Raw genomic sequence first — 25,596 nt, forward strand, 5'->3', positions numbered from 1 at the left:
TTAATGAAAACTACGACGGAACCAGGGGATTGGAGGGTGGAGATTTGAAAACTCATGGATCAATAGGACGCTGGACAACCCGTTCGTCCGGCTAATACCATGAAAATCGCTCGTTATGTTACCATAGGGGGAGATCTCTATAGGAGGGGGTTCTCAACTCCCCTCCTTAAGTGCCTCTCTAAATCGGAGGCTCGGTACGTATTGGACGAACTCCATAATGGAATATGTGGCCTCCACACCGACCGGAGAGCATTGAAGGCCCGAGCCATCATGGCCGGGTATTATTGGCCCACCATGGAAGACAACGCTAAGCAATTTGTACAAAGATGCCTGGCGTGTCAAGCACACGCCAACGACGTCCATGCCCTACCAATCACGTTACACACCATGGTCTCTCCATGGCCATTCACACAATGGGGAATGGATATCGTCGAACCCTTTCCCCCCGGGCGATCGCAAAAAAAAATTCTCCTTGTTGCCATAAGCTACTTCACCAAATGGTTGGAGGCTGATGCGTTGGCAACTATCACGACTCAGCAGGTACAGAATTTTGTATGGAAGCTAATTTGTCGGTTCGGGCTCCCACGAATGATTGTCACGGATAACGGACAATTTATTGACAAGAAGTTAGGGGAATTCTATAAAGAACTGGGGGTAAAACACGTGAGTAGCTCGGTGGAACATTCTAGACAAACGGTCAGGTAGAGGCCATGAATAAAACAATCATCGTCGAACTAAAAAGAAAACTAGGGGAGAGGAAGGGAGCCTAGGTGGACGAGCTTCCAAAAGTCCTATGGGCATACAGGTGCACCCCCCACGGGACGACCGGTGAAACACCCTTCAACCTGACACATGGCACTGATGTCATGTTGCCTGTTGAGTTGGGAGAACCCTCCTTGTGGCAATAATTAGAAGACATCCATCTGAACGATGAAGAATTAAGACACTAGTGCAAAAAGGACTTTAGATGTCTGTTATTTTGGACTTTTAACGTCTGATCTCTGTCCGACGTCTATATGGGTGATGTTAATGACGTCTATATAGACGTCCGATCCATACAGGTTAGACATCTCTGAGGTTGCTCCTGACTCATGGTGATTCGAGTTTACAACTTTATATTTTAGTTGAAGAGAATGTATTGTACATTTTTTTATTGGATGGTTTTAAAAACGTAATGGAGGGAATTTGAGGAGTACAAAACGCAAGAAATTGCCGCCATAGAACGTCGCCTAAAGACACGAGAATAACTGCACCAAAACCCAACGAAAACGCATTTTAATCTGTTCAAATGAAAGATAATGCATCAAAGAGTGATGTAATCAGAGTAAAATTAATTTAAAACGGCGCAAAAGTGAGAAAACGAACCTGAAAAGCGTAACCCGTAGAGAGAAAACGCGATGAAGATGATGAACAATGAGTGCGTGTAACGACTGTCTCGCGTTCACGGTGTTTTAATGCCAAAATTTAGACGTCGGTTCCCCTAATTAACAGACGTCTAAAGTGCTTTAGAAGTTGGAGTGGCAGGATCAGACGTCTAAATAGAGTAAAAAAGTGACCTTTTAAATTTCTGGATTTAGGGTTTAGACGTCAGTTCCCCCAATTAACAGACGTCTAAAGTGCTTCAGAAGTCGGAGTGGCGGGATCAGACGTCTAAATGGATACAAAAAGTGACTTTTTAAATTTCTGGGTTTAGGGTTTAGACTTTGTAATTGGATGATTGATCGTTGTGATGGAATCACGTGTTGACATAGTTGAGATTGATTTGTATTCTCTCATTCTCTTTTCTTCTTAAGTTTCATCATTTTCGCTTTTTCTTTTCTAAAATATTATGATGTCATTTTTATACTCTTTTTAGAGATCATTGTTAGTTCTGAGATCTTCAAAAATATTTTGAGAAGTTCGTGTTTTATCCTGGAGGACTTGCGCAATACACCGCAGATAAATTTTTAAAGACAATAAAACTACACATCTCAAGAAATATTGTTTTTCAGCTTTCACTAGTAAAAGAACTATTTTTAAACTCGCGTTATAGGCTCCGGTTTAGGTGAAACCGAAGCCTATCAAAATGCGGTGGCATTTTCGTAGTTTAAGCGAACTTATACGTCTCGGTTCAAAATCAACCAAAGCATATAAGTCATATTACCTCGGTTAAAGCAACGACCGAAGCCTAAAAGTCCACCTGTGCAGAGTCTATGGCTTCGGTTCGTTCAGAACCAGTACGAAATAGTGTTTATGCCTCGGTTTAAACGGAAGCCGAGGTATATAATCATTTTATATTTTTTTTTTCATTTTTTTTAGGACTATATGCATCGGTCAGGTGTAGAACCGAGACCTATATGCATGTATTGTTTCGGGCGGGCAGAGAACCGAGTCATATGTGCACGTATCTTAACCAAAAAAACGTAACCTTTCATTTCCTTCTTCCTCCAGATCCGACTCCCACCCTCGCTCCCTCGCTCTCCCTCCTTTCCTTCTTCCTCCAGAGACTCCGTCCCTCCCTCTTCTAGATCCGACTCCCACCCTCGCTCCCTTGCTCTCCCTCCTTTCCTTCTACCTCCAAATCTGACTCCCTCCCTCCCTCTTCCATATCCGACTCCCACCCTCGCTCCCTCGCTCTCCCTCCTTTCCTTCTTCCTCCAGATCAGTCTCGTTCTCGACCATTCCACTGGCGGCATCATCTACTCCGATTGCGGCCTCGTCCCCGACCGCTCCACCTGCGACATCCCCTTCTCCGAGTGCGGTCTCGTCCCACTCCATCGACGAGATCTCCGACGAGCGACAACGACCCCAACGTCCTTGAGTCTAGATCCCCTCGTGACGATGACGGTCACGGCACCCACACAGCCAGCACAGCCGCGAGATCGGTGGTTTCCGGCGAGAGAGAAACGATGGTGGACGCGGCGGCGGCGAGGACGCGGCGACGGCGACGACGCGGCGACGGCGAGGACGCGGCGGCAGCGACAATTCCTCGATCTCCCTCACCATCTCTGTTTTCTCTCCTACCGTTTGAGTTTCTGTGATTTGAGTTTGGTTTCTTCGATTTGAGTTTGGCTTCTGCGATTTGAGTTTGGTTGCTGCAATTTGAGTTTCGTTTCTCCGATTTTTGAGTTTCTGGGTTCTGTGTGCAGGTTGAGGTGGAGAAGATTGAATCATGGAGGCACGATTTGGGTTGCTGTTATGGTGGTTCTGGGTTGTTGTTTTGGTTTGTAGGTTGTTGTTCTGGGCTGCTGTTCTGGGTTATGGGTTGCGCTTCTGGGTTCTGTTTTGTGAATCTCGGTCACCAAATCCTCCTGCTTGAACTGAACTTGAACTGAACTGGGTTACCTAAATTTAAAAAAAAAAAATAGTGTTACGGCCTCGGTTATCTAAAATTCGGGGTATAATCTTACCATTTTTGTCTCGGTTCATGACCGAAGCATAAAATCTACGTTTTTTTACCTCGTCTGGTTATGCACCGGTTGTAGAACCGGTGCCTATAACCAATTTTAACCGGTGCTATATCCTCCACCTGTACTAGTGTTTTCTACAATAGCATTTTCTAGTATTCATATTGTGTTTCGATTAAAAATCTTAATCGATGACAATTAAAAAAAAATTAAGCTGTACAAACAATGTTGTTTTCAAATAAGTTTTCCACAATATATAAACCCTACATATTTATTGAGATATCTTTTGATTACTTATAAATAAACACTTTAGTTCACTTGCATTTCAATTCTACCTAGCATAATTAAATATATTTATACATTCATACAAATGTAAATCTCAATTTATAATTCGAAAACAACAACAAAAAACCAAAATCAACATCTATTTATAACAAGACAACAAAAATTGGTGAGATTTGAGAACAAATAGAAATGAAACCACACATTCAATTACATGAATAAACAAAAAGTGTACACTCTCATTTTACTAAAATATAATAATGGAACCTCAAACCACGATCTATGGCAAGAATTGCATAATAGTATGTGTGAATTGTCCACAACATCTTTAAGTTCAAAACATTACTTTTGCCACACTCAATCACAAATCTACCTTCTAAACAACAAGTCAACCAACAACCACAAAACAAAATTCTTTACTGCACCTAATTCATATATAGATTTTTTCTAGCTTCACATCCACAAATATTTCTGCAGCTCTTCCAAAAATGATACTAATACATTAATCCTTTGTTAAAGCTTAATACATAATTGAACAACTGCACATAAATATATTTTTTATCATTGTTACCACAATTAAACATAAACCAATTGAACCATTAACAATAGCTAAACTTACAACCAAATAAAATTCCAATTACTAATTTACATAACTAATCTCACTTAAAATAAGTTTTGAACATTTTATCATCTCTCACGAAAACCAACCAATTACAATATAAAAATAAAATTAATGAACAATTTTTTTTACACGACTAAAGAACGAAGTCAGTTGTAGTGTCGATGACTATATGACATACACAACAAATATTATTACTAATATTCACACAAATAATGCTATGCTCAAAGTTTGAAATTAATATAATATTGTCTCTAATAGTTTTATTTATGTCAAACTAATATATTGTAGGTTTAATGTTTTGGTATGTCCTTTTGTTTTGCCATAATCTCAAATAAGTTCCTTACTTATTTATTTTCTTAATTGGACCCTTATTTTTGAAAAATTAAAATAAATAGAGGTCTACCGTTAAATTGGACAAACGTCGTTTAAGAGATCATTATTGACATGCTGACAGTAGTATTTTAAATGACGTGGCATGATATATATGGTAATTAGATTATTGTGACGTGTAATTTCTAATTTTTGAATTAAAAAATTAAGAGAATTGCTTAATCAACTTCGTCTTCCACCTCTAGGTTCATCTGTTTCCTTTTCCCTCGAATCGTGTATGATTTGGTTGAAATTTGTTCCTTTTCCGCTTTTTCTATGTTCCATGCCAAAAGAGTATGTGGGGATGTCAGTTAAATTGGAGAATATTGCTTTGGTTCTATTAGCCTCAAATATTATTGCCATGAAACCCTAGATTCATGTATTTTTATAAATTTTGATCCCCTTAGTATTTTTATCCTTTTCTTTTCAGGGGATTGTTTTTCAATCATGGAATCTACTTGATTTTCGTGATCTCTGTTTCTATGTCTTTATGATTAATTTTGACGTACAGACATATTGTGGTCTTGTTCCCCGTTGATTTCAAAGAGTCCTTTTTCCTTTGTCCTGATCAATATTTGTCCTCACAAAATGAATTGAAGGTTGAACTTCGGATACTATTCGGTAGTTTAGGGTTAATGATGGCAGCAACCTGAGAGATTTCGATTTTGTTGTAGGTTGCTGGATTTGAACCGTAAGAAGGAACAAATTAGGGTTAATGACGACGACAACCTGAGGGTTTGGTGGTGACACGTTGAAGTGATTTGGTTATTTATTTTCTGGCTTTGGGTTTGCAGGTTCGGTGATGGTGAGAATGATGGAGGTGTGTCGCGATGAAGGTTGGGCGAAGATGGTGATGGTGATATGGTTTCGCGACGACGATTTTTTCACGAGTGGCATTGTTGTGTTGTGGTTGCAGGTGGTGACTAATGACGACATGGTGGCCTAAGAGAGGTTGATGGCTGCGGCGTGGATGGTTGGTGAGGCAGTGGCAGCGGCTATGGTTACAATGGCAGCACAAGGAAGAGAAGAGGAATTAGGGTTCTCGAGGTGGAAGACGAAGTTGATTAATCAGTTTCCCTGATTTTTTAATTCAAAAATTAGAAATTACACGTCATAATAAATTAATTACCATACATACCATGTCACGTCATTTTAAATACTATTGTCAGCATTGCCACATAATGGCCTCTTAAACTACATTTGTCAATTTTAACGAGAGACCTTTATTTGTTTCAATTTTTAAAAAATAAGGACTCAATTGAGAAAACCAATAAGTAGGAAACCTATTTGAGATTCTGACAAAAAAAAGGACCTACTGAAACACTAAACCTATATTGTATCATATATTATATTGTATATTATAAATATATTACAAATAATTATATTTAATATCATATTACCTCTTCTAATTTAAGTATACATTTATTCACTAGATAATCCTTTTATCATTATTATTAGGTTTAAACCCTCGGATCGTCGTTATATTTATTGGAGAATCTCAAGTGGGTCCTCGTATTTGCAACTATCTCAATTAGGTCCACATATTTAAAAAATTGTCTCAATTGGGTCCAAATATTTGAAAAATTGAGCCAATTAAGCCATGTCCATTAAGTTTTCAAAGACGACATTAAAATTTGCTGACATGGTGCACACTTAATCTGCTAATGGAAAACTGTTATATTACGTGGAATTTCTTAACTAAATTAACAGTTTTTGACGTGGCACAAAATTGAATTAGTAATGTTAGGAATTTCTTATGATTAGAAATTTTTTAAGTAAATAGGGTTAGAGAAAGGGAATTAGGAATTTGATCAGTGAACACGGTAGACGAACACATGAGAGAAGACGAACACAGGAACCTGACCCAACCATCAAAACCTTGGTAGCCACCGCGTAGCACCTCAAAAACCTACAAAACAGAAAAATCAAACCAGCCTCAATCTGTTCCACACTACAACCCCCAACACCTGCAGTTCCAGGCCCGTTAACGTTGCCTTTAGCGGTTCTTCCAGTTCCATCGATTGGGTTGGTAGAGACATGCTCGAGATGAGATTGAGAGACCACGATGAAGACAGGGTCTGTACACTGTTACCCTTTTTCATCTTTATTTTTTCATTTTTTTTTAATTCAAGAAGCATCATCTCACAATTCATCTTTTTCCTGTTCCATTCTCTTCTTCGTTAACCATTATCAAATGTGCTTAGGACACAAACACAAGTTTTGAAAACACTTCTCCCGAAATTTTAATTTTTTTTCCTACCCATTTTGTTGTTTCTATTTCAGTAGGTTTCAATTGCCCTTGGTTTATATTCTGCAGGATAGTGAGCCTGACATCATCGATGGTGTGGGTGCTGAGACCGAGCACGTGATAATAACCAGTATCAGTGGCTGAAATGGTCAATCTAAGCAGGTAAAAAAATCAATTATGGGTCATTTGGTGTTTGACACAAGTTCTTTATTTGATTTGACATAACCCGTATGGTTGAAAGGGATGAAGCAGTTAGTCTCCTAATTTAGATTCATCTTTTCCCTTTTCCATTGCAAAATCCCTCTTTTCCATTTCCTAATTTCCATATCTTATCAATCTCTTTCTTTTTTTTTCTTCATTTTTTCGATTCAATTCTTCATTTTTCCGATTCAATTCATTTTTCCCTTTTTCATTTTTCTCAAAGCTTTCAAATTTCTCTAATGTTTTATTTTTCACAGTTACCAGGGCACCACTTGCAACATTTCCTGTAGTTGTTGGCAAAATTTCGACCATCATCCACGAACCAATCGTCGTCGCTCACCACCGTCAACAACCATCACCGTCATCGTTGGCAGAGGGGTCCTTTCCGGTCGCGACGCGCCATAGCTTCTAGACTTGAGCTTTCCATTCTGGTCATCCAATGAAGAGAATGCTCTCTAGTATTCCAATTCGTCTTCTCACACTAACCAAATCAATAATTCTCTTTCTCTAACCCTATTTGATTAAAAATATCCTAATCCAAAAAAATCCCTAATTTAAACATTAAATAATATAACATAACACGTCATATAATTCTTATACAAGACTTAATAACAAATTAAATAACAAATTTCAGGTAATATAAGAGGTATACATCAGGAGATTAAGTGTGCACCACGTCAATAAATTTTAACGCTATCTATGAAAATTTAACGAACAGAGTTTAATTGACTTAATTTTTCAAATGTTAAAAAACGAAAGCCTACTCAAGAATTCCCAAAAAATATGTGGATGATCCGAGGTTTAATTAAACCATATTATTAATATTTTCATCTCCATATAAAAAGTAAAAGTAAAGAGACCATGAATACGGACGGTTTCTTACTATACTAGTTTCATTTAAGAGAATATATACTGTAATAGTTTTCATTCCAAAATATGGTATTTTAATAAATATTACAATATATTTTATTAGAAAGGCTTAATACCTCTTTTTGTCCCTCTTTATAAGGGAAATGTTCAATTTTGTCCTACCTCTTTTAAAAAGTTCAATGTGGTCCCAAGTTGTGAAAAAAGTGTCCAATTAAATCCTTTTTGGTCACGGCGTTAAATATTTAACGATCCAGCTGACAGCGTGGACTGATGTGTGCAACGTGGCTGTTTAGATTTATAACATGGCTGCATAAGGGGTAAACTTGTAATTTTCATTAAAGTCCACATCAGGTTCATCTTCCACCTCCACCAACCGTGAATTTAGGGTTTCTTCCCTCCACTCCTTTGTCCATCACGACACTTAGAGTCATGTGCCGCCGTCTCCTTCTTCCTCCCCCTCTCCCTCTCCTCCCACAAAACCCACCAGCTTTCCAAGCACGCCTCTCACTCCCACTCCGATTCCGCCGGCTCCCACCTCCATTTCCACTCCAACTCCGATGATCTCTCTCCAAAATCTTATTTCCCTGGTTATTCCATAGCAAGATCAGATTAAATGATAAAGATTAGTGTTTCGTGTTTAATGGAATGGAGATAAAGCATTTTCTTTCATGGAATTGATTAAACTTGGGATTGTAGTTGGTAAATGAATCTTATCTGATATGTTAACTCTGTTTTGTTTCTGTTTTTTTTCGATTTTGTTTCACCGGTCTTTATCCCCGTTAAAGACCTTGCCAACTACAACGATCTCTCCATTTAGGCGTGGCTCTGAGGACGTAGATCCTGATGCTGTATCAATTTGTTGCCCGCAATGTATGCATAACTGCGAGCGAGAAGTAGCACAAATGTTGAAAGAAACTGAGAAATCAGATATTGAACTCAAATCAGAGGCATGAAGAAAATCAGGTACTGTTTGTGAGTCCTGACAGAATTGGCAAGAAGAAAATCCTCACTACAAATGGTTTGCCAGAGGACCTCAGGTACCTCTCCAAGGATGTGAGAGAAGAAACCCTAAATTCAAGATTGGTGGAGGTGGAAGAAGAAGATGATGTGTCAAGCATTTTTTTTTTAAATTCAAAATTGACACGTCACCATGCCACATAAGAGAAAAAATGAACAGCTCATCAAGTTTAGTCCAGAGGAGCAGTTTCATCGTTAAATATTTAACGCCGTGACCAAAAAGGATTTAATTGTACACTTTTTTCACAAGTTGGGACTACATTGAACTGTTTAAAAAAGATAGGACGGACTTGAACATTGCCCCCTAGAGAGGGACCAAAAGAAATATTAAGCCGGTTAGAAATTAAAAACTCGTCTTAAATATTAGAAAGGGTCAACCAATGTGAAAAAGACAAAACGGATCCCATTGGAAGCGATGAAACCAACCCTAACCACCATTCACGTCCAGAATCCACATAAAACAATATACCTTCTTTTCTGGCAACATCCAACGATGTTATGGTTGTTTAGAAAACAATAATGCATAAAGTGTAAATAGACAGGAAAAAGAAAAAAAAAATTAATTTAAAAGAAATAAAGCTAAATGATTTATTTGAAAATAGTTAGATTATTTTTAACGTGTAAATATATGATAAGTTAGTATTTCAATTTGTTTAGTTAAAACTGTAATAATTATATACTTTTCATCAAGTTTGAAAAGATCCCTGTTAGATTTTAATATTTAAATTAACATTAAGTTGCGTTTTTAAAAATGAATGACATTCAGAATTACTTGTCTTTTCAGTTTTTTCATAAAAAAGAATTAATAATCTCAAACATTCCGCCCCGTAATATTTTATTGTTGTTTTTATTTATCTGACGTAAGTTTATCTAGATTAATAATAAATTCCAACCATACGTATGTACAGATATTTTGTCTCTAATTATTGTTAAGCTTAAATCAATCACAATTAATAAATTTCGGGTGAAACTTAAACTCAAGGATGGAAATTGTTTTTGCACAAATTTAAAATTTGAAAAGGCTGGTAAATTATATAAAAAGGAAATCTTATAATAATAAAAACCAAAGAGATATATCCCCTCCCCCATAAATGGTCTGGACCAGGGACTCATAAATTTTCTTTCTAGCTTCATCTTCTTCTACCCTACTTCCACAAACCATCCCAGAGACAGAAATTTGCAGAGAGCAAAATGGCATATTCAGAAATGGAAAACGAGAACGGTTCGTCGAACTCAAAGCCAACGAGGGACACCAAGGGAAAGATCATCACTTGCAAAGGTTCCTACCAACCCACTTGCTATATCTCACACTAACTACTTTATGCAAGAAAATTAGCAACAACACACAAACCCCTTAACATATTTCTCTCGTCTCATATCTTGATCTTAATTTTCACGCATATGGGTGTGTTCTTATTTTCTAGCTGCGGTGGCTTATGGTCCCGGAGAGCCCTTCGTGGTGGAGGAAATTCTTGTTCATCCTCCTCAGAAATTTGAGGTTCGAGTCAAAATTCTTTACACTTCAATTTGCCACACCGATCTCAGCGCATGGCGAGGCGAGGTAAGAACAGATTAATCTATGCATTTATCTCTCTATATCAGTATGCATACGATCGATCTATTATGATTCATTACCACCATAAAATATGTTGTATGTCTCATTTCTCTTTGTTTTTTGTTTTGTTTTGCCTTTTCCGCCGTTGTTGTTTTGATTTACCAAAGAACGAGTCTCAGCGCGCCTACCCTCGTATCTTAGGCCACGAAGCATCCGGGTAAGACAAGAGATAAACTAAAGTTTTGTTTTTAATTATATTATTGGTTGATCATTGTTGTGTCCTACCCAGATGTTTTTTTAACAAAATAATGAACAGTAGAATAATATTTAAAAGAATTTTGGGTCATCACGCATCAGTTAGGAGATTAGTCAATGATTTTTTTTAAAAAAAATTTGTTGATAATTATGTCAATCAAATAATGTAGTTTTGAATTAATTAATGATTGAAATTTGATGAATTTGTGTAGAATCGTGGAGAGTGTGGGGGAAGGGGTGAGTGAGGTGGAGGAAGGGGACACAGTGGTGCCAATATTCAACGGTGAGTGTGGAGAGTGTTGTTATTGCAAGTGTGAGAAGAGTAACAAGTGTGAGAGGTATGGGGTGAACCCCATGAAGAAGGTGATGGAAGGAGATGGCAGAAGCAGATTCTCAACAGTTGATGGAAAACCCATCTTCCATTTCTTGAACACTTCCACATTCTCGGAGTACACGGTGGTCGATTCCGCCTGCGTCGTCAGCTTTCGTCACTCCGATCACACTCTCACCACCAAAAACCTCACCTTGCTCAGCTGTGGCGTCTCCACAGGTCAGTCAAACCCACATACTTTTTACCTTTTAACTAACCCATATAGAACACCTGCGTTTTTTCTATATTATTATATTTTATTTATCTATTTATGTTTTCTTTTGGAGTCAAATCATTTTTCATTAAGATCTTTGAAAGAGTATTTTTGAAAAATAAGTATATAAAAAAAAACAAATAGGGATAACATACTGAAACGTCACAACTGTAGTTTCACCGACTCACACTTCGCTTCATTATGACTCTGACATCTAACACTGTGTACAAGGTTTTGTTTGTTTGATTGTATAAATAAGATATGTTCTATTTTACTATTATCTATGTGTTTGTTACTGGTCTATGTTATATTTAGGATTATTATTATCACATAGTAATTTTAGATAAATAATATTAAAATATTATTAAGAAAATGTTCTCAAAATATCATTTCGTTTTTTAATTTTCATCACGTTCCGTGCTGTTTTAGATTTTTAAAAAATTATGACTGTTCACTTGTGCTGGCTACCTTGTCAATTTACTTCATCGAATGATGCATTCTGATGAGTATTTTAGTACTATTTTTGTGTTCGCGCCGTCTATATTCCACTTTTTAATAGCTCTACATGATTATCTTTCCTTTAAAAATGTTTCGGTTAGGATAACATTAAAAACAACCATGGTTTGAAAATTTTGCTAAATAATATATAAACTACGACTTGATTACTTCATCAATATATATAATTAATTTTCAAAGCAGAGCAACTTTTACCGGGTCCTTGATGACTTTTCTTTCTTTTTCTTCTTTATTCACGTTAAAGAGTAATATTTGACTGAAAAGATTTTGGAATTTATAAATTGGAAACATTCATTTTGGAATGTTTGACTAAAAAGGTTTTGGAATTTTATAAAATGAAAACATTATTTCTTACATTTCATGTTGTGTTTCTGACCTTGTGGACTTTTTAATATTTTCTTACAATGGGCTAAATTTATTAAAATCAGAAAATCAAAAGAAAGACTTATTGTAATTTCTAAAAGTTTAATATCAATCATAAATTAGTACTTAAAACAGAATATCTTAAAAAAAAGTTATTAATATTGTTTTGCTGCTATAGTTTGCTTGGTTGATGAAAAATAGGAAAAGAAAAATACGATTATAATTTCCGATCGAAGGTAAAACTCTTAAAAGACGTAGTAATCAATGATTCCCATGAAAAAAATTTCCTACTTACTAAAATGATCTTTATATCATGTCAATCCTTCACAGTCCCTTTTTTTTCTTTCCCCGAAGGTACGTGTAATCAATTCTGAGCTTAAAATTACTAGTTCATGTCAGTTTAAAAATTATGTCACACTTTACTTTTTCTTTATTCTCTTTCACTTTCTTTCATGAAAACATGGCATCCACATGTCATTTTCTGACTAAAAATGTACAAATTATCTATGAAAGGGTCTTGTTGACGAGGGAAAAGGAGGCAAAATGCCAAATAATTGAGAAAAATGAGTTTTGTCGTTTTGCTGCCACTTTCAACTTTTATATATAATTTCTAAAATCAATCATTCTATTTTGTAATTTGGCCAAACTTCATCTGGTTCCTGAATCTCACATGCTCGAGGTCATGTAAATATCATCGCAGCGTCCCAAAGACAAAACAATAAAAGGTTTAACATTAAGTTTAATTCAATAGTTTTAAGTTTAATTCAGTATTTATATACTATAAAATTATTTTATTTCTAGTTGATATAAAATCTTTAACCCATCTTCTCATATTACGTTATATGCCAAATTCACTTATAAAGTAAGATTTTTGTACTTATATAATAAAATCATTTTATTTTTATTTGATGTGAGATATTTAACAATAATAATCAAACATCACTTCAAACTCACTTGTACATTTTCTCTACTATTAAGAAATAATATATGACACAAAACATGTAATATATAAATAAATACTACATTTTTATTAGTCTATAGATTCAACTCTATATTTTGACATCAAAATGATAAATTTTATATACTATGGAAAACATAAAAAGTTTCATAATAACGTGATTGCAATACTTAACGTGATGATTCTCACATGAATATACACATCAAATCCTAACGTGATTGCAATACTTAACAAAGACAGTTTCCCTCACTTAGAAGTCTATCTACTCCAACCAAACCCCAACAATCCTTTATTTCACACATGAAACTCAATTTTTTTTCATAGAAAATAGTTATAATCAAACTAAAGATATTACTATATAATCCTAAACTAGGAAAGATTTATCTTTACCAATCAAAGAGGCACATCCAAGCACAAACCTAGAAATGCAAACAGCTCTGTATGTAAAAGTTCAAAAAAAATTTATAAAAAAATTACTCTGAATGAAATTATAATTTTGATGAATATTTTCGATTTTTTTTTATCAACTTTACTACGATAGATTCAAAACTTAAAAATAATAAATTATTAACTCACAAATCTAGAGAAAAGAGAGATAAAAATAAATTTTATTAGTAAAGTTTCAATAATTAATTTTTTTTTCTCTCTATATATTAACTTTAAAGAATAAAATTTGAAGATTTTATTTCACTTTAACCAGTTTTGGTATGATTAAGATAAAAGGACATTAAAGTGTGATCTCCACTTGACATAATGATAGTTTGCCTAGTTGGCATTTTTGAGTTGAGTAGATATTTGGAGGGAAAATGACACTTGAACAACCATTTTTGACAACATTTAGACACGCGCACACGTGTCAAAATCTGAGTGGTCGATTTTCATTTAATTTTTCCAACTGGACCACTCAGATTTTGACACGTGTGCGCGTGTCTAAATGTTGTCAAAAATGGTTGTTCAAGTATCATTTTCCTATTTGGAGTAATAATAGAAGCATTTGAAATGACAGGTAGATGAGTATAATTGAATTGTCATTATGTGTCGGCTCGGATTAGGAGAAGTGACCTGTGATTGTGAATTCTTGAAAAATAATTAATGTTTAGCTGGGGACTCACATATCAAAGTATGATGATGATGGTATAAAGTGAAGTAGAATAAATATAATATTATCTGCTATTCGACCTGTACTGAAAATTTCTCCTCATTATTCATCATGTTATTTATTTGATACCTGTTTAAGAAAAGTATTTGTAAATTTCTTTTATTAAATTTCTTTTAAATTATAAGTATCAGGATATTCTTGAATATTTATTATATAAATGTTTTAAAATAAGATTCAAATAAAATTAAAAAAATATAAATTCAAATTTTATTATGATCTATTATGCATGTAATTTATTATAAATTAAAAAAATGATAATTTTAAGATTTAACAAAATTATATTTGTTATATTTAATTATTTTAAACACATTAACATGTTCAATTAGTGACCCTTCCATTGAGCACTTTTTGTAAAAAGTGAATAATGTAAGATTTGACACTCAACTTTTGTTTTTGTTGGGTAGAGAAAAAGGACATGGAAGATTTAGAAAAGTTAAACCTCAAATTATAAAGAATAACGTGAAACCTAAAATGTAACAATTATTTGTGCAACTTATAAGTGTAGGGATGCTCAAAAAATTAAACTCAACTAATATATACTCATGAGTTTGATAGCATGATATTATTTTTGACTCATTATTGAGCTTGTACTAATATATTTGTCACTTGGTATCCATAAATACTCGTTTCAATGTATTTATCCAATTATTACTTTTGGTAGATTTTTTCATATAGACATGAATACTTTTGCGATCCTTAGATAGACTAGAAATAAGTAATAAGTAACACAATAAAAAAATAATATTAATATTAATTTCATTTTATGATTAATAAGTTACTTATTAATTTTTTTATTAGCCTATATAATTTATTTATTTACGTGTACTATTATTTATTTTGGAACTAATTAATTAATTTATTATTCTTATTTCTATTCATTAATTTCAGTTAATATAGATTATTGATTAAAAAAGATATTAAATATCTATTTTACCATCACGTTACTTCTATTAGATATTAGATTATTTTTAAATTTTTATATACTGTTAAAAGTAAAAATATATTTAATGTTAAAAATTGGATTAATTAATATTTTATTATACTTTTATGTGAAAATTATATTCAATAAAAATTGACAACAAAATAAAGTAATGGTAGTTTAAATTGAAAAATAACAAAATATATTTAAAAACCAATTTACCTGACAAACAAGTAAATAGTTTCGTTTTATTTCTTACATATATTCACCCTTATTTTCATTTTTGTCTATCTTATTTATGTTCTCTCAGTGAAAAAACTTTAAAATGAGTTCTTTTCGTTCTTAACTTTTTATGGAGTGAAAATGCAGGTGTTGGAGCTGCTTGGAATATTGCCAATGTGCATTCTGGTTCATCAGTCGCTGTTTTTGGTCTTGGAGCTGTTGGGTTAGCTGTAAGTTTTTCTTCTTCTTCCAACATCTTTCGTTTCACTGTGATTGCTTAAAGCTGAAATTACTTTTAATAATTTTCTTAAACTTGCAATAAGACTCACTTTCTTCTTCTCTTCATATATATATATATATTAAAATTGATGGCTAAAGGAGTAAGAATCATAAAAAAAAACAGCACTAATACTGTAATTTTGATTATTTTGTTCTCTTCTGATTAGGTTTAAGCCTTAGTACTATATGAAACAAAAACAGTAATCTAAGGATGATGTTGGTTTTAAATTGGAATGAATCTAGGTTGCAGAAGGGGCACGAGGCAGAGGTGCTTCCAGAATAATAGGTGTCGACATCAACCCTGATAAATTCATCAAAGGTATCTAACTTCATCAAAGAAACCTTTTAAAATTTTATTTGAAGTCTTAAACTTCCTCTGTTTTCCCCTTTCTGTATAATTTACTGTATTCTCTTTGTGCTCAAAGCCAAAGCAATGGGAGTCACTGATTTCATAAACCCAAAGGATGAAGAGAAGCCATTATACGAGGTTGGCACTTTCTATCATTTCATTTCACTTAAAGTAAAGTATCATAAACGTGCATTTTCACCAACAAAACAGTGACTATGTTGTTTTTTCTTTTTGCAGAGAATAAGAAAAATGACTGATGGAGGTGTAGACTACAGTTTTGAATGTACTGGAAACGTGGATGTTCTAAGGGATGCATTTTTGTCTGCTCATGCGGTATATGGCTATGTTCAAGCTAGTTTTTCAAACCCTTAAGTTTCATTGTTGTAGTTAATATTTCAACTAGGTTTTATAAACTTATCCCTTACTTGGAAGCATGCATCAATTTCAGATTCATCGCACAAGATTTTACTATTTAAAACCATTACCTTACAGTTCCAAATTTTCTGCCACAGGGTTGGGGATTGACTGTGATATTGGGAATTCATGCATCACCAAGCTTGCTTCCTATCCACCCGATGGAGCTCTTTGCTGGCCGCAGTATCATTGGATCGGTATTTGGAGGTTTCAAAGGGAAAAGTCAGTTGCCTCATTTTGCCACACAATGTGGAAATGGAGTAAGGATCATCACTACTTGCAATTTCCTTTTACACAATGAAATTATGCACTGAATTTGAATGAGCAAACAAGATTATAGTAATATAAATGAATGGTTTGAGAATCTTCTAAACTATTCTATTGAGAGATTTGTTTGTTGACTTAGATTTAAATCTCCTTCTTAAAAGTTCTTTTATTATGTTTATTGAGATTAATGAAGTCATGCATGGACTAATACTTGTTTATTATGGTAATTGGATAACCATGTTAGGTTGTGAAGTTGGATAATTTCATCACTCACGAGCTACCCATTGAGGAGATAGACAAAGCCTTCGATCTTTTGATCACAGGGAAATCACTGAGATGTCTTCTGCATTTCTAAGCAAAGATGCCCTTTAGCAATGGCCGTGAGAAATATTATTCATCTGAATTTGTTCAATAAGAGCATATTTAACTACGAATGTGTAAGGTCTTAGGCCTTTGAGCAGTGTACTAGAGACAATAAAGAGAATAAATGTATGTGTACTCAACTTTCGTTTCCCTTCCATTACTTTGTAAGATTGCAGAACTGCTACTTTTTCTTTGTTTCTTGCGGTCACAATAAACACTTCTTCAGAGGATATTACAAATACGAAAACGCTTCTTTAACACCTATTTTTTGACACATTTTTTACAACGACACTTGGCGATTGTCCATAGGCTGTTGTTTTAAATAAAGAATGAAATAGGTATTTCATCACGGAGGGTATAATTGGAAGGAAAAATTACGAAATTTCATTTTTGCGGTTACCGTATTCTTCTTTCACCTCTCGTCTTCTCTCTTTTGTGGCATTCCTTTGTCTCTATCAGTGCTCTCACCTCTCTCGTGTTCTATCCCTAAAATCGAATCGTTGTAGTCGACATTTGGAGTTGTTCGTTGTCGCTTTCTTGGACGTAGGTGTTGTGCAGGATTGAAGCCATGTTGGACGACAATGTCGAGCGTTGGCGTTCTCGGTTCTCGGTGTCGTGGTGTTTTTTGGTAAGTAAAACTACGCGAATCCTAACCATCTTCTCTATCATTGACCTTTATTTCTTTGGCGAACCCTAACGATGTTGTCGAACATTGTTGTTTTGTTTATGTGATAACTGTAGTTCCAATGGCATCCGAACAAGCAAATGTAAGATGAAATGTAATTTGTTATTTATAGTGATGATTATTTAGCCTGTGACTTTTAGTGAATAATAAATTTTTGTTATTGTTTTGTAGTGGCGCCTTCGTATCTCAATGGAATCATCGAGCATTGTTGAAATGAATAGGTTAGTAGGAGACGCTCATGTAGAGCACATTAGGATGACTCCTTTTAGGTGGTGTTTGCACATTGTGGAGCCCTTGGAGGTGAATTTGAAATTATTGAAGATGATGGTCCAACGATTGGCTAGGCATGATGTCAGTTTTAGAGTTAGTCAAGAAATGGTCCCATTTAGTGTTCTTGATGTGTTCATGACCACAGGTTTAGATATAAGTGGTTTAAAGATCACTTTTGACGAATCAGTTGTTGGAGTGGTTGGTGATATGTTTAATCCAAAAACCACTACATTGAAGGAGGTCATGGACATATTTCGTTTGGTTATCCGGGATGAAAACATAGAGGTTGATGTAGTGTGTAGGTTATATATATTAGTGTGTTTGTTTTCATTTTATTTTCCTAGGAAGTCTAAGTATATTTCTAACATGCCTTGTCAAGTGTTAGATGACTTAGATAGTTTATGTCTAAACGATTGGGCGACTGGTGTACATAAACATATTGTGCAAAATTTAAATAAATGCATGAAGAAAATAATGTTTGGAGGAATCGTCTGCTCACTCAGTCTTGGTGGCAATGTGGTCGTGTTGCAGGTGACATGATTTATAATTGATTTAGTAAATGGAATGTACAACATTGTGAAATTTGGGTAACTATTTATTTTCATATTTTAAGGCTTGGGCGGTTGAAAGACCGTCTTTGCACGGTCATTATTCTCATAGGAGGTTCTCGCGCATATTGCGATGGTTCCCTTATACGACAACGACAAAAGAAATTGATAATATTTTTAACCGGAGATGTAAGTGTTTGAACATTTGTTATAATTTTGTTTTAAATAATGATGTTCTTATTTGATTACTTTGGTTCTTTGTGTATGGTATAGTTAAATTTGGAGTGGTATGTAAGTAAGGAAGATTGTGAAGTGGCTGAAATCTGTGTTGCATTCCACATGGATGATGGAGGGATTGGTGAAGGATCGATGCTTGAACGATCTTGGGTTCAGGAAAGAGATGATGAAAGCTTTGATGACGACACGTGGTTAGCAGGTGCTGAGGAGAGAATAAGGAAAAACAATCATGATATTATGACACTGAATGCAAAGATTAGAGTCATTATGTGGGAGTTAATTGACATTCGTCAAACTCCAATCTTTAATGAAGAATCTCAATTTGGTCATGATGAAGAAGGTGTTGGTGGTGCAGAGGAAGCACCTGCAAGTGGAGGCGATGAAGAAGATGCTGATGGAGATGATGAACAACCTGGACGTCCCTATAATGAAGAAGCAGGGGATGAAGAACCACCACATGAAGATGACAAACTTGCCGCATCTCAGGACATTAAGATGAAGAAGCATCCTCGTGTTTGTATTGAAATTCATGATGGCGATGATGATGTTGATGAAGCGGTGGTACCACTGGCGATCCCCCCTTTGCGCAGTTATGTTGGTTACCCAATTAGTACTGTTGATGTTGACCAATTGTACTGTTGATGTTGACCAATTGTACTATGCAGTTAGCGTAAGAGACATACGATATAGGTAATTTAAGTAGAATTTCCTGATTAATTATAGCACATTAAACTAGGTGAAGTGAACAAAATATCGATTCATCAAAATAGACCACACTTAGTCTTTTGCACTCCTGGGCAAAATCAAGACGCAAATCAGGAAATAGTTCAAAGGACTTTTAGGGAGGTGACACAAACTCAGCAGACAAAAAAATAAATAAATAAAGACTCACGAGAAAATAAACAGAATCACACAGTGCTCAAGGAATCTGGACAAAGAAAAGAAGTAGACAATATCCAACACAAAGTCAAAGAAAGCAGATACTCATGAAATCATCCAAGCAATTCAAAACATGGCAAAATGATTAATCAGTTCAAGAGGTGAATCAAAAGTAACAAAACCTCACAGATGCACTATCAGTGTTTCTCTCAAGTGTCTAAGGTAAACATTGTCAACTCGATGCACTCAAGAAAGCAAACACAAATAGACTTGGCAAGCCTCTAATATCAACACTCAAGCACATACGCATGTTCAAATCAAAAGGTCTTTTCATGGTTGTAATGGGGCCAAGGACAAGGGAGGATAAATATGGATGAGAAGCTATAAACCAAAAGAAATAGAGGAGCAATGGGGAACAAGTGTAAACACAATAAAATCACACCCAAACCTCTAATTCAATCCTCTTCTTGACTCCATTATTCACAAATTTTTTATTTTTCTCATTTTTCTCACTTTTTTTTCTCATCCTGTCTCTTTTCTTTTCTCTCTTTAGCACACAACTGTAAGAGACAAGATATAAATCATATTTCTGAACACAAAACAAGAAGAGGAACCAACCAGCCAATTCATCAGAAACCCCAAGGAGATCACACTTGTTCCCAAGACACTTCCAAAGCTCCAAAATTCCCTAAGGTTAAGGTAATCATGGTTTTTCACTTAAGGCTAGTGTATGAGCTTCAAGACAAAGAAATGAGGAAAGTATAGGCTCAAAAAGGGTTTTCAAAGAATCAGAACAAGGTAAGCTTATTTGGCTAGAGAGGCTCAAAAGCAAAATTGTCTTTATCACTTCCAAACATGCATATCAATCAAGAATTATCAACAAGAGTCAAGCCAAGGCATATGCGCAAGCAATCAAGAGACATATCACACACAAGAAAGAATATCAAGTGGCTCAAATTCTCACACAGGGTATTTGTCACAATCAAATCAACCTCTCAAACATCATAATCATCTTCCAAGCAGAGAAAGACAAGAATTTCAAACTAATCAGAGTATCAATGAAGTGAAGGGAAAAACGAGTCTACAACTTAAACAAAGTCCAGAAAGCAAGAGAAACATGCAAACTGTACACAAGACACGACAAAAATAACCTAGAAAAGAAAAAAAAAATTTACCCAAGAAAACAAAAACTAACAAAGAAAAATAAAAATCTCCCCCAATAGACCACACTTAAACTACACAGTGTCCTCAATGTGTCATAAGTATAAGATCAGAAATCAGAACAATGAACAGATCATGGACAAGTGCAATAAAAGTAGGGAAAGGGGAGAAGAGAAAAGGAAAACTCCCTTGGTCATGGTAGCAGTTGCCAATTTTGGACTAGTAGGGAGATGTCTTCCACCATTGGATCCAGCAAGGAAGTTTTGAGGAAGAATTTCTTCATTCTCCAGATTTGATCTAGTAGGGAAATGTCTTCCATAGCTGGATCTAAGAAGCAAGGATTGTTGATGAGCGGGTTCAGCCGGTGCCTATTCATCTTCAAACTGTTGTGTACACTGACACCTTTGTCTTCCACCGTGGGCGTTTGTTGGTTAAATTCATGTGTACCTCCTGTAACATGGTTAGTGCAATGTGGTTCCAAAGAAATAACATGCAGGGGTATAACACCCAATCTCAGTGTAATAGGCTCAACCTCAGATACATCCTCAGAACATGAATCAATTTCAAATGTAGAAACGATATCAATGACAGGCTCAGATTCATGTTCAGTGCATGGAGAATAAATATTCAGATGTGGTAGCAAAAAGTGGTTCTCATCATGCACAGAGGGAGAATTAAAAACATGCTCATCAACAGTATAATTATCAACATACCCCTCAATAGCATAATCATCAACAGCACAACCATCAACAGAATAATCAAATTGAGGTATGTTTACCTCCACTTCTCTAAAGCTTGGAAAAGTGGTGGAAGATGAAAATGGTCTACCTGGCTCACAATTGCTGCTTATACTTGCCTGGTCCTCAAAATCGTCATCAGGATCTATCTCCTCAATCGCCAAAGTAGGGACATCTGAAGGTGGGAGAGTAGGTGGCACAATGAGTGCAAGACTCTGGTTCCCATCTCCTAAGTCAATGACACTAACATCATCTGGAATCTGAATAGTCTGAAATTGTAACTCTGAATCTTGAGACTGTTCCTCAGTGAGTTGAGTGGTCATCTGCCCTATCTGATCAGTCATACTCTGAATGGCAGCTCCTATTTCCTGCTGAAACTGCATGTTCTCTTGCTTGAACGGGAGATTTTGCATGGTCATCTGCTCCAATAACTCCTTCAATGTAGGCTCAGAAGTAGAAGGCTGAGGAGCTATGTGGGCAGGAGCATCATATTGCTGACTCTGGTTTTGCTGGACTAGTGGAAGCATACAAGTACTCTGGAATGGTGGTTCTTGATAATGATGTTGTGGAGTACTATGTGTTACCAATAAGGAGTATTGGTAAATCTTGAAGAAATTTGTTTTGATGATGCTACAAGATGTTTAGTTGAAGAAGATATTAAAATTAGTTAAAAGCAATTTGTAGAAATTAAATGTAGTAGGAAATTCTTGTAAACCTTGTAAGCTTGCATTTTTATCTTCAATAATCGATTATAGAATAGCAATAATCGATTATCACAGAGTCATACAGGAATAATCGATTATCACTTCATATAATCGATTATCACTTTTTGAAAACCCTGTAACGGACTTGAATAATCGATTATCACTTACAATAATCGATTATTCATGGCAGTTGGGAGTTGACCTTTGGCATTCAGTGTACTTGGCTATATATTTTGTTTTGGTGAAATTAGAAAAATAACAGTTGAACAAAAAGCTTTTGAGAATACAGTGTGATCTGAGGAAGTTCCAAAAGCTTGTTCATTACATTGCCTGGTCTTGTGAAAAGGAGAAGCTCGCGCTTTGTGGGTCAAAGGTCGGAGCGGTTCTCTTCAAGTTGGCAAAGTTTCTGTTCTTCCGGTTCGTTCGTTCGAAGGAAGGTTTTATTTGTTTTCTGTTTCATTCACTCTATTGTAAACTTGTGAAACTATTTTTAGTGAAAACGTTAATCACTTTTTATAGTGATTAACAACTGGACGTAGATTCTTTTGAATCGAACCAGGATAAAAATTCTGTGTTGAATTTTCTTGCTCTCTATACTCTTTACTGTTTTATACACATCAACTGTTTGGAAATTTGTCTCTAAGTAAATTAAATTTATAAAACTGACCATCTTATTAAGAGTTTGACTGAACACGCTTTCCGCTTTATAAGTTATTCCGCTGTGCAAAATTCTATAATGGTACCGATTGTTCCAACACTATGCCATCCCAAGTTAGGATCATTCCATCCAGGATCGTTGTTGTAACCATACTGCACAGGGGAGAATTTGCTCAGAAACTGATGCTCAGGATATCCCCAATCGGTAATGGATCTTAGAGGAAGAGAGTCTTTCCAATCCTTAGCTACTCCTTGTAATGAATGTGGAAATGCCCCCAAGAAAATGTGATCAAGAGGGACATGTGGAGGCTTCAGTGAAGAGCACATGATGTGGAACTCCTCCAAATATCTATGTGGGCATTCTCCTACAAAACCATGAAACTTAGGGAGCAAATATATCAGTCCAGTGCTTAGAACACAATGAATATCATCCTTTGTAGGTGGAACCGGCTCACGAGGAGCGCTCTCAGGAAATTGAGGATGAGCCATATAGTTCTCAACATAAAAATCAACAGAATGTGCATGAGAAGCAATATCAGAGTTAGATGCAGAAGGAGAATCATAATTAGAGGCACTCGCAGAATAAGCACGATTCACTGAATCAGAATAGGTAGACATGGAAAAATAAAATGTAGAAAGTAAATACTAAAAATTACGAAACAAACAAAACACAACACATTTAAACATGCGACACGCACACACAATAACGCACACACAAAACAAAACATCACATCATAATACAAGACAAACACAACACACACTAACACAACAAAAGACCTAAGACCGAACCGTTGGTCCCCGGCAACGGCGCCATTTTGTTGAGAGGGTCGCACCTCACACAAAAGTTGAGTGCAAAATTAATGCAGTATAGTGCTAGGAAGTGACTCCTAGATCGTCTCTCAAGGACCAAATGTGGTTTGAGTCTTAGGTCTAACACGTAGTGGGGGGAATTGAGTTTGTGAATGCAAATGAACTTAAATATGACACAAATGCAAAGAGAAATGTAAAACGGTTTCAAATACAAAATTAAATTGATTGGTCACTACTAACATTATAACTAAAATATCACAACCAAGCAAAATAGGTAACATTAAAATGAAAAGTGCTTGAACCAAATTAAAATGCAACATTGAATTAAAAAGTGAAAAGTTGAAAGGCAAATCCATCTCATTTAATATAAAAATAGCTTAAGTTCAAGTGTGAAAACAATGAAAATAAAACCTGTTGGATTTTATCTCTTGTGGACGAAACCATGTGCTTCTAATTCTGAAAAAAAGAAAATGAAATTGCAAAAACTTCTAAATTAATTCCCAAACCAGCAACATTCACTAAATGAAAATGTGCTTCCTAAAATTAAGTTGACACATTTCTCCAATTGAAACCAAAAATAAAACCTAGGTGGCGGCATACAACTACTTTGTCTAAAGGAGATGAAATAAAATAAAGAATGCCAGCACCTCATGAACACTGTAACAAAATAAATGAAACTAAACAAGTAAACTACTTTAATCTCAATGCATTCCCATACATATAATATAAAAGATTTTTTCAGTGCAAGACGAAGTAAGCAAAGCTGAGATTCCTTTCCATGGATGTAACATTGCTGGAATAAAGTAAAACATTAAAATATCTCTAAAAGCCAAATGAATCACACGTATGTTTCTCCATTCCAGGCATCACCGTGAGCACTACTTCCTTCTCCCTTTGAATCTCCGTGCACCTGGAATGTAGAACCGAGAGCTCTCTCCCAAGGCACCGTGTGCTGCTTCAATGCTGGATGTGCTCTCCATTCAGCCATAATCCATCTCCCTCTCTCTGGTTGGCGGCTCTCTAATTCTTAGTGCCAAAAATCCAGACCTACTTCGCGTGCCCTCTGGACATCCAAAGCCCGCTTGTAATGCTGGACTTCAAAGCTGCTGGACAATGAAGAAACATGTTGGGCCGTGCTGAAGATGCTGGACTGCTGCTGTGTTGGGCCGTGACGTGCTGCAATGACACTTCAACAAATTCAGAATTTTGCATTTTGGAGCTCCTCCCATGTGGACGTGAGTTTTGCCAAGCCATGAGTGGTGGCCCCATTTTCCTATTTTGGTGTCTCCCACTTCCTTCCAAAAAAGAATAAAAGATTTCTCCATTTTGTGTTAGGAGGCCGTGAGATAACCAAGAGCTTTGCTTCCTTTTGAATGCTACTGGACAATTTACGTGAAAGGCATGTATTTATGTGGATGTTTCCAAATGCATTTCTACCATGAGGTGCACTTCCTTGTAGCCAATCAAGAAGCTTAAAACCCTTTTAAGTTGTGGCCGTGAGATGCTCCTAATTAATTACTTCCCAACAAAATTTAATCCCCAATAATTTCCCTATAATTAAAAATGCAAATAATTAGTCATAGATAATTCAAATTAATTAAAATAAGAATTTCTAGTCAAAATAAGCATAATTAGGAAAAATGGGAAAATATTGGACATTTAAGTAGAATTTCCTGACTAATTATAGCACATTAAACTAAGTGAAGTGAA

At 35.4% G+C, this 25,596-nt stretch overlaps 2 protein-coding genes across 2 annotated transcripts; one reads left to right on the top strand and one right to left on the bottom strand.

Annotated features, from left to right (window-relative positions):
• Positions 1 to 10,075: 10,075 nt before the first annotated feature.
• LOC124821241 (alcohol dehydrogenase-like 4) lies at positions 10,076 to 17,456 on the top strand. Its single transcript, XM_047293104.2, has 10 exons — positions 10,076 to 10,274; positions 10,420 to 10,556; positions 10,718 to 10,767; positions 11,018 to 11,355; positions 15,674 to 15,756; positions 16,049 to 16,124; positions 16,231 to 16,292; positions 16,392 to 16,487; positions 16,667 to 16,828; positions 17,080 to 17,456. The coding sequence occupies exons 1-10, from the start codon at positions 10,187 to 10,189 to the stop codon at positions 17,188 to 17,190; spliced, it is 1,203 nt and encodes a 400-aa protein (XP_047149060.2). The 5' UTR covers positions 10,076 to 10,186; the 3' UTR covers positions 17,191 to 17,456.
• Positions 17,457 to 21,171: 3,715 nt separating this feature from the next.
• Positions 21,172 to 24,874, bottom strand: LOC148202143 (uncharacterized). The gene is made up of 3 exons (XM_088109532.1): positions 24,757 to 24,874; positions 23,459 to 23,672; positions 21,172 to 22,288 (listed from the first exon to the last, which is right to left on the bottom strand). Exons 1-3 carry the CDS (start codon positions 24,872 to 24,874, stop codon positions 21,172 to 21,174), a joined length of 1,449 nt encoding a protein of 482 aa, XP_087965658.1.
• Between the last annotated feature and the right edge of the window lie 722 nt (positions 24,875 to 25,596).

Source organism: Vigna umbellata, chromosome 3 (assembly GCF_029865625.1).
Source record: "Vigna umbellata cultivar VRB3 chromosome 3, Vumbellata_1.0, whole genome shotgun sequence".
NCBI classification, from domain to species: Eukaryota; Viridiplantae; Streptophyta; class Magnoliopsida; order Fabales; family Fabaceae; genus Vigna; species Vigna umbellata.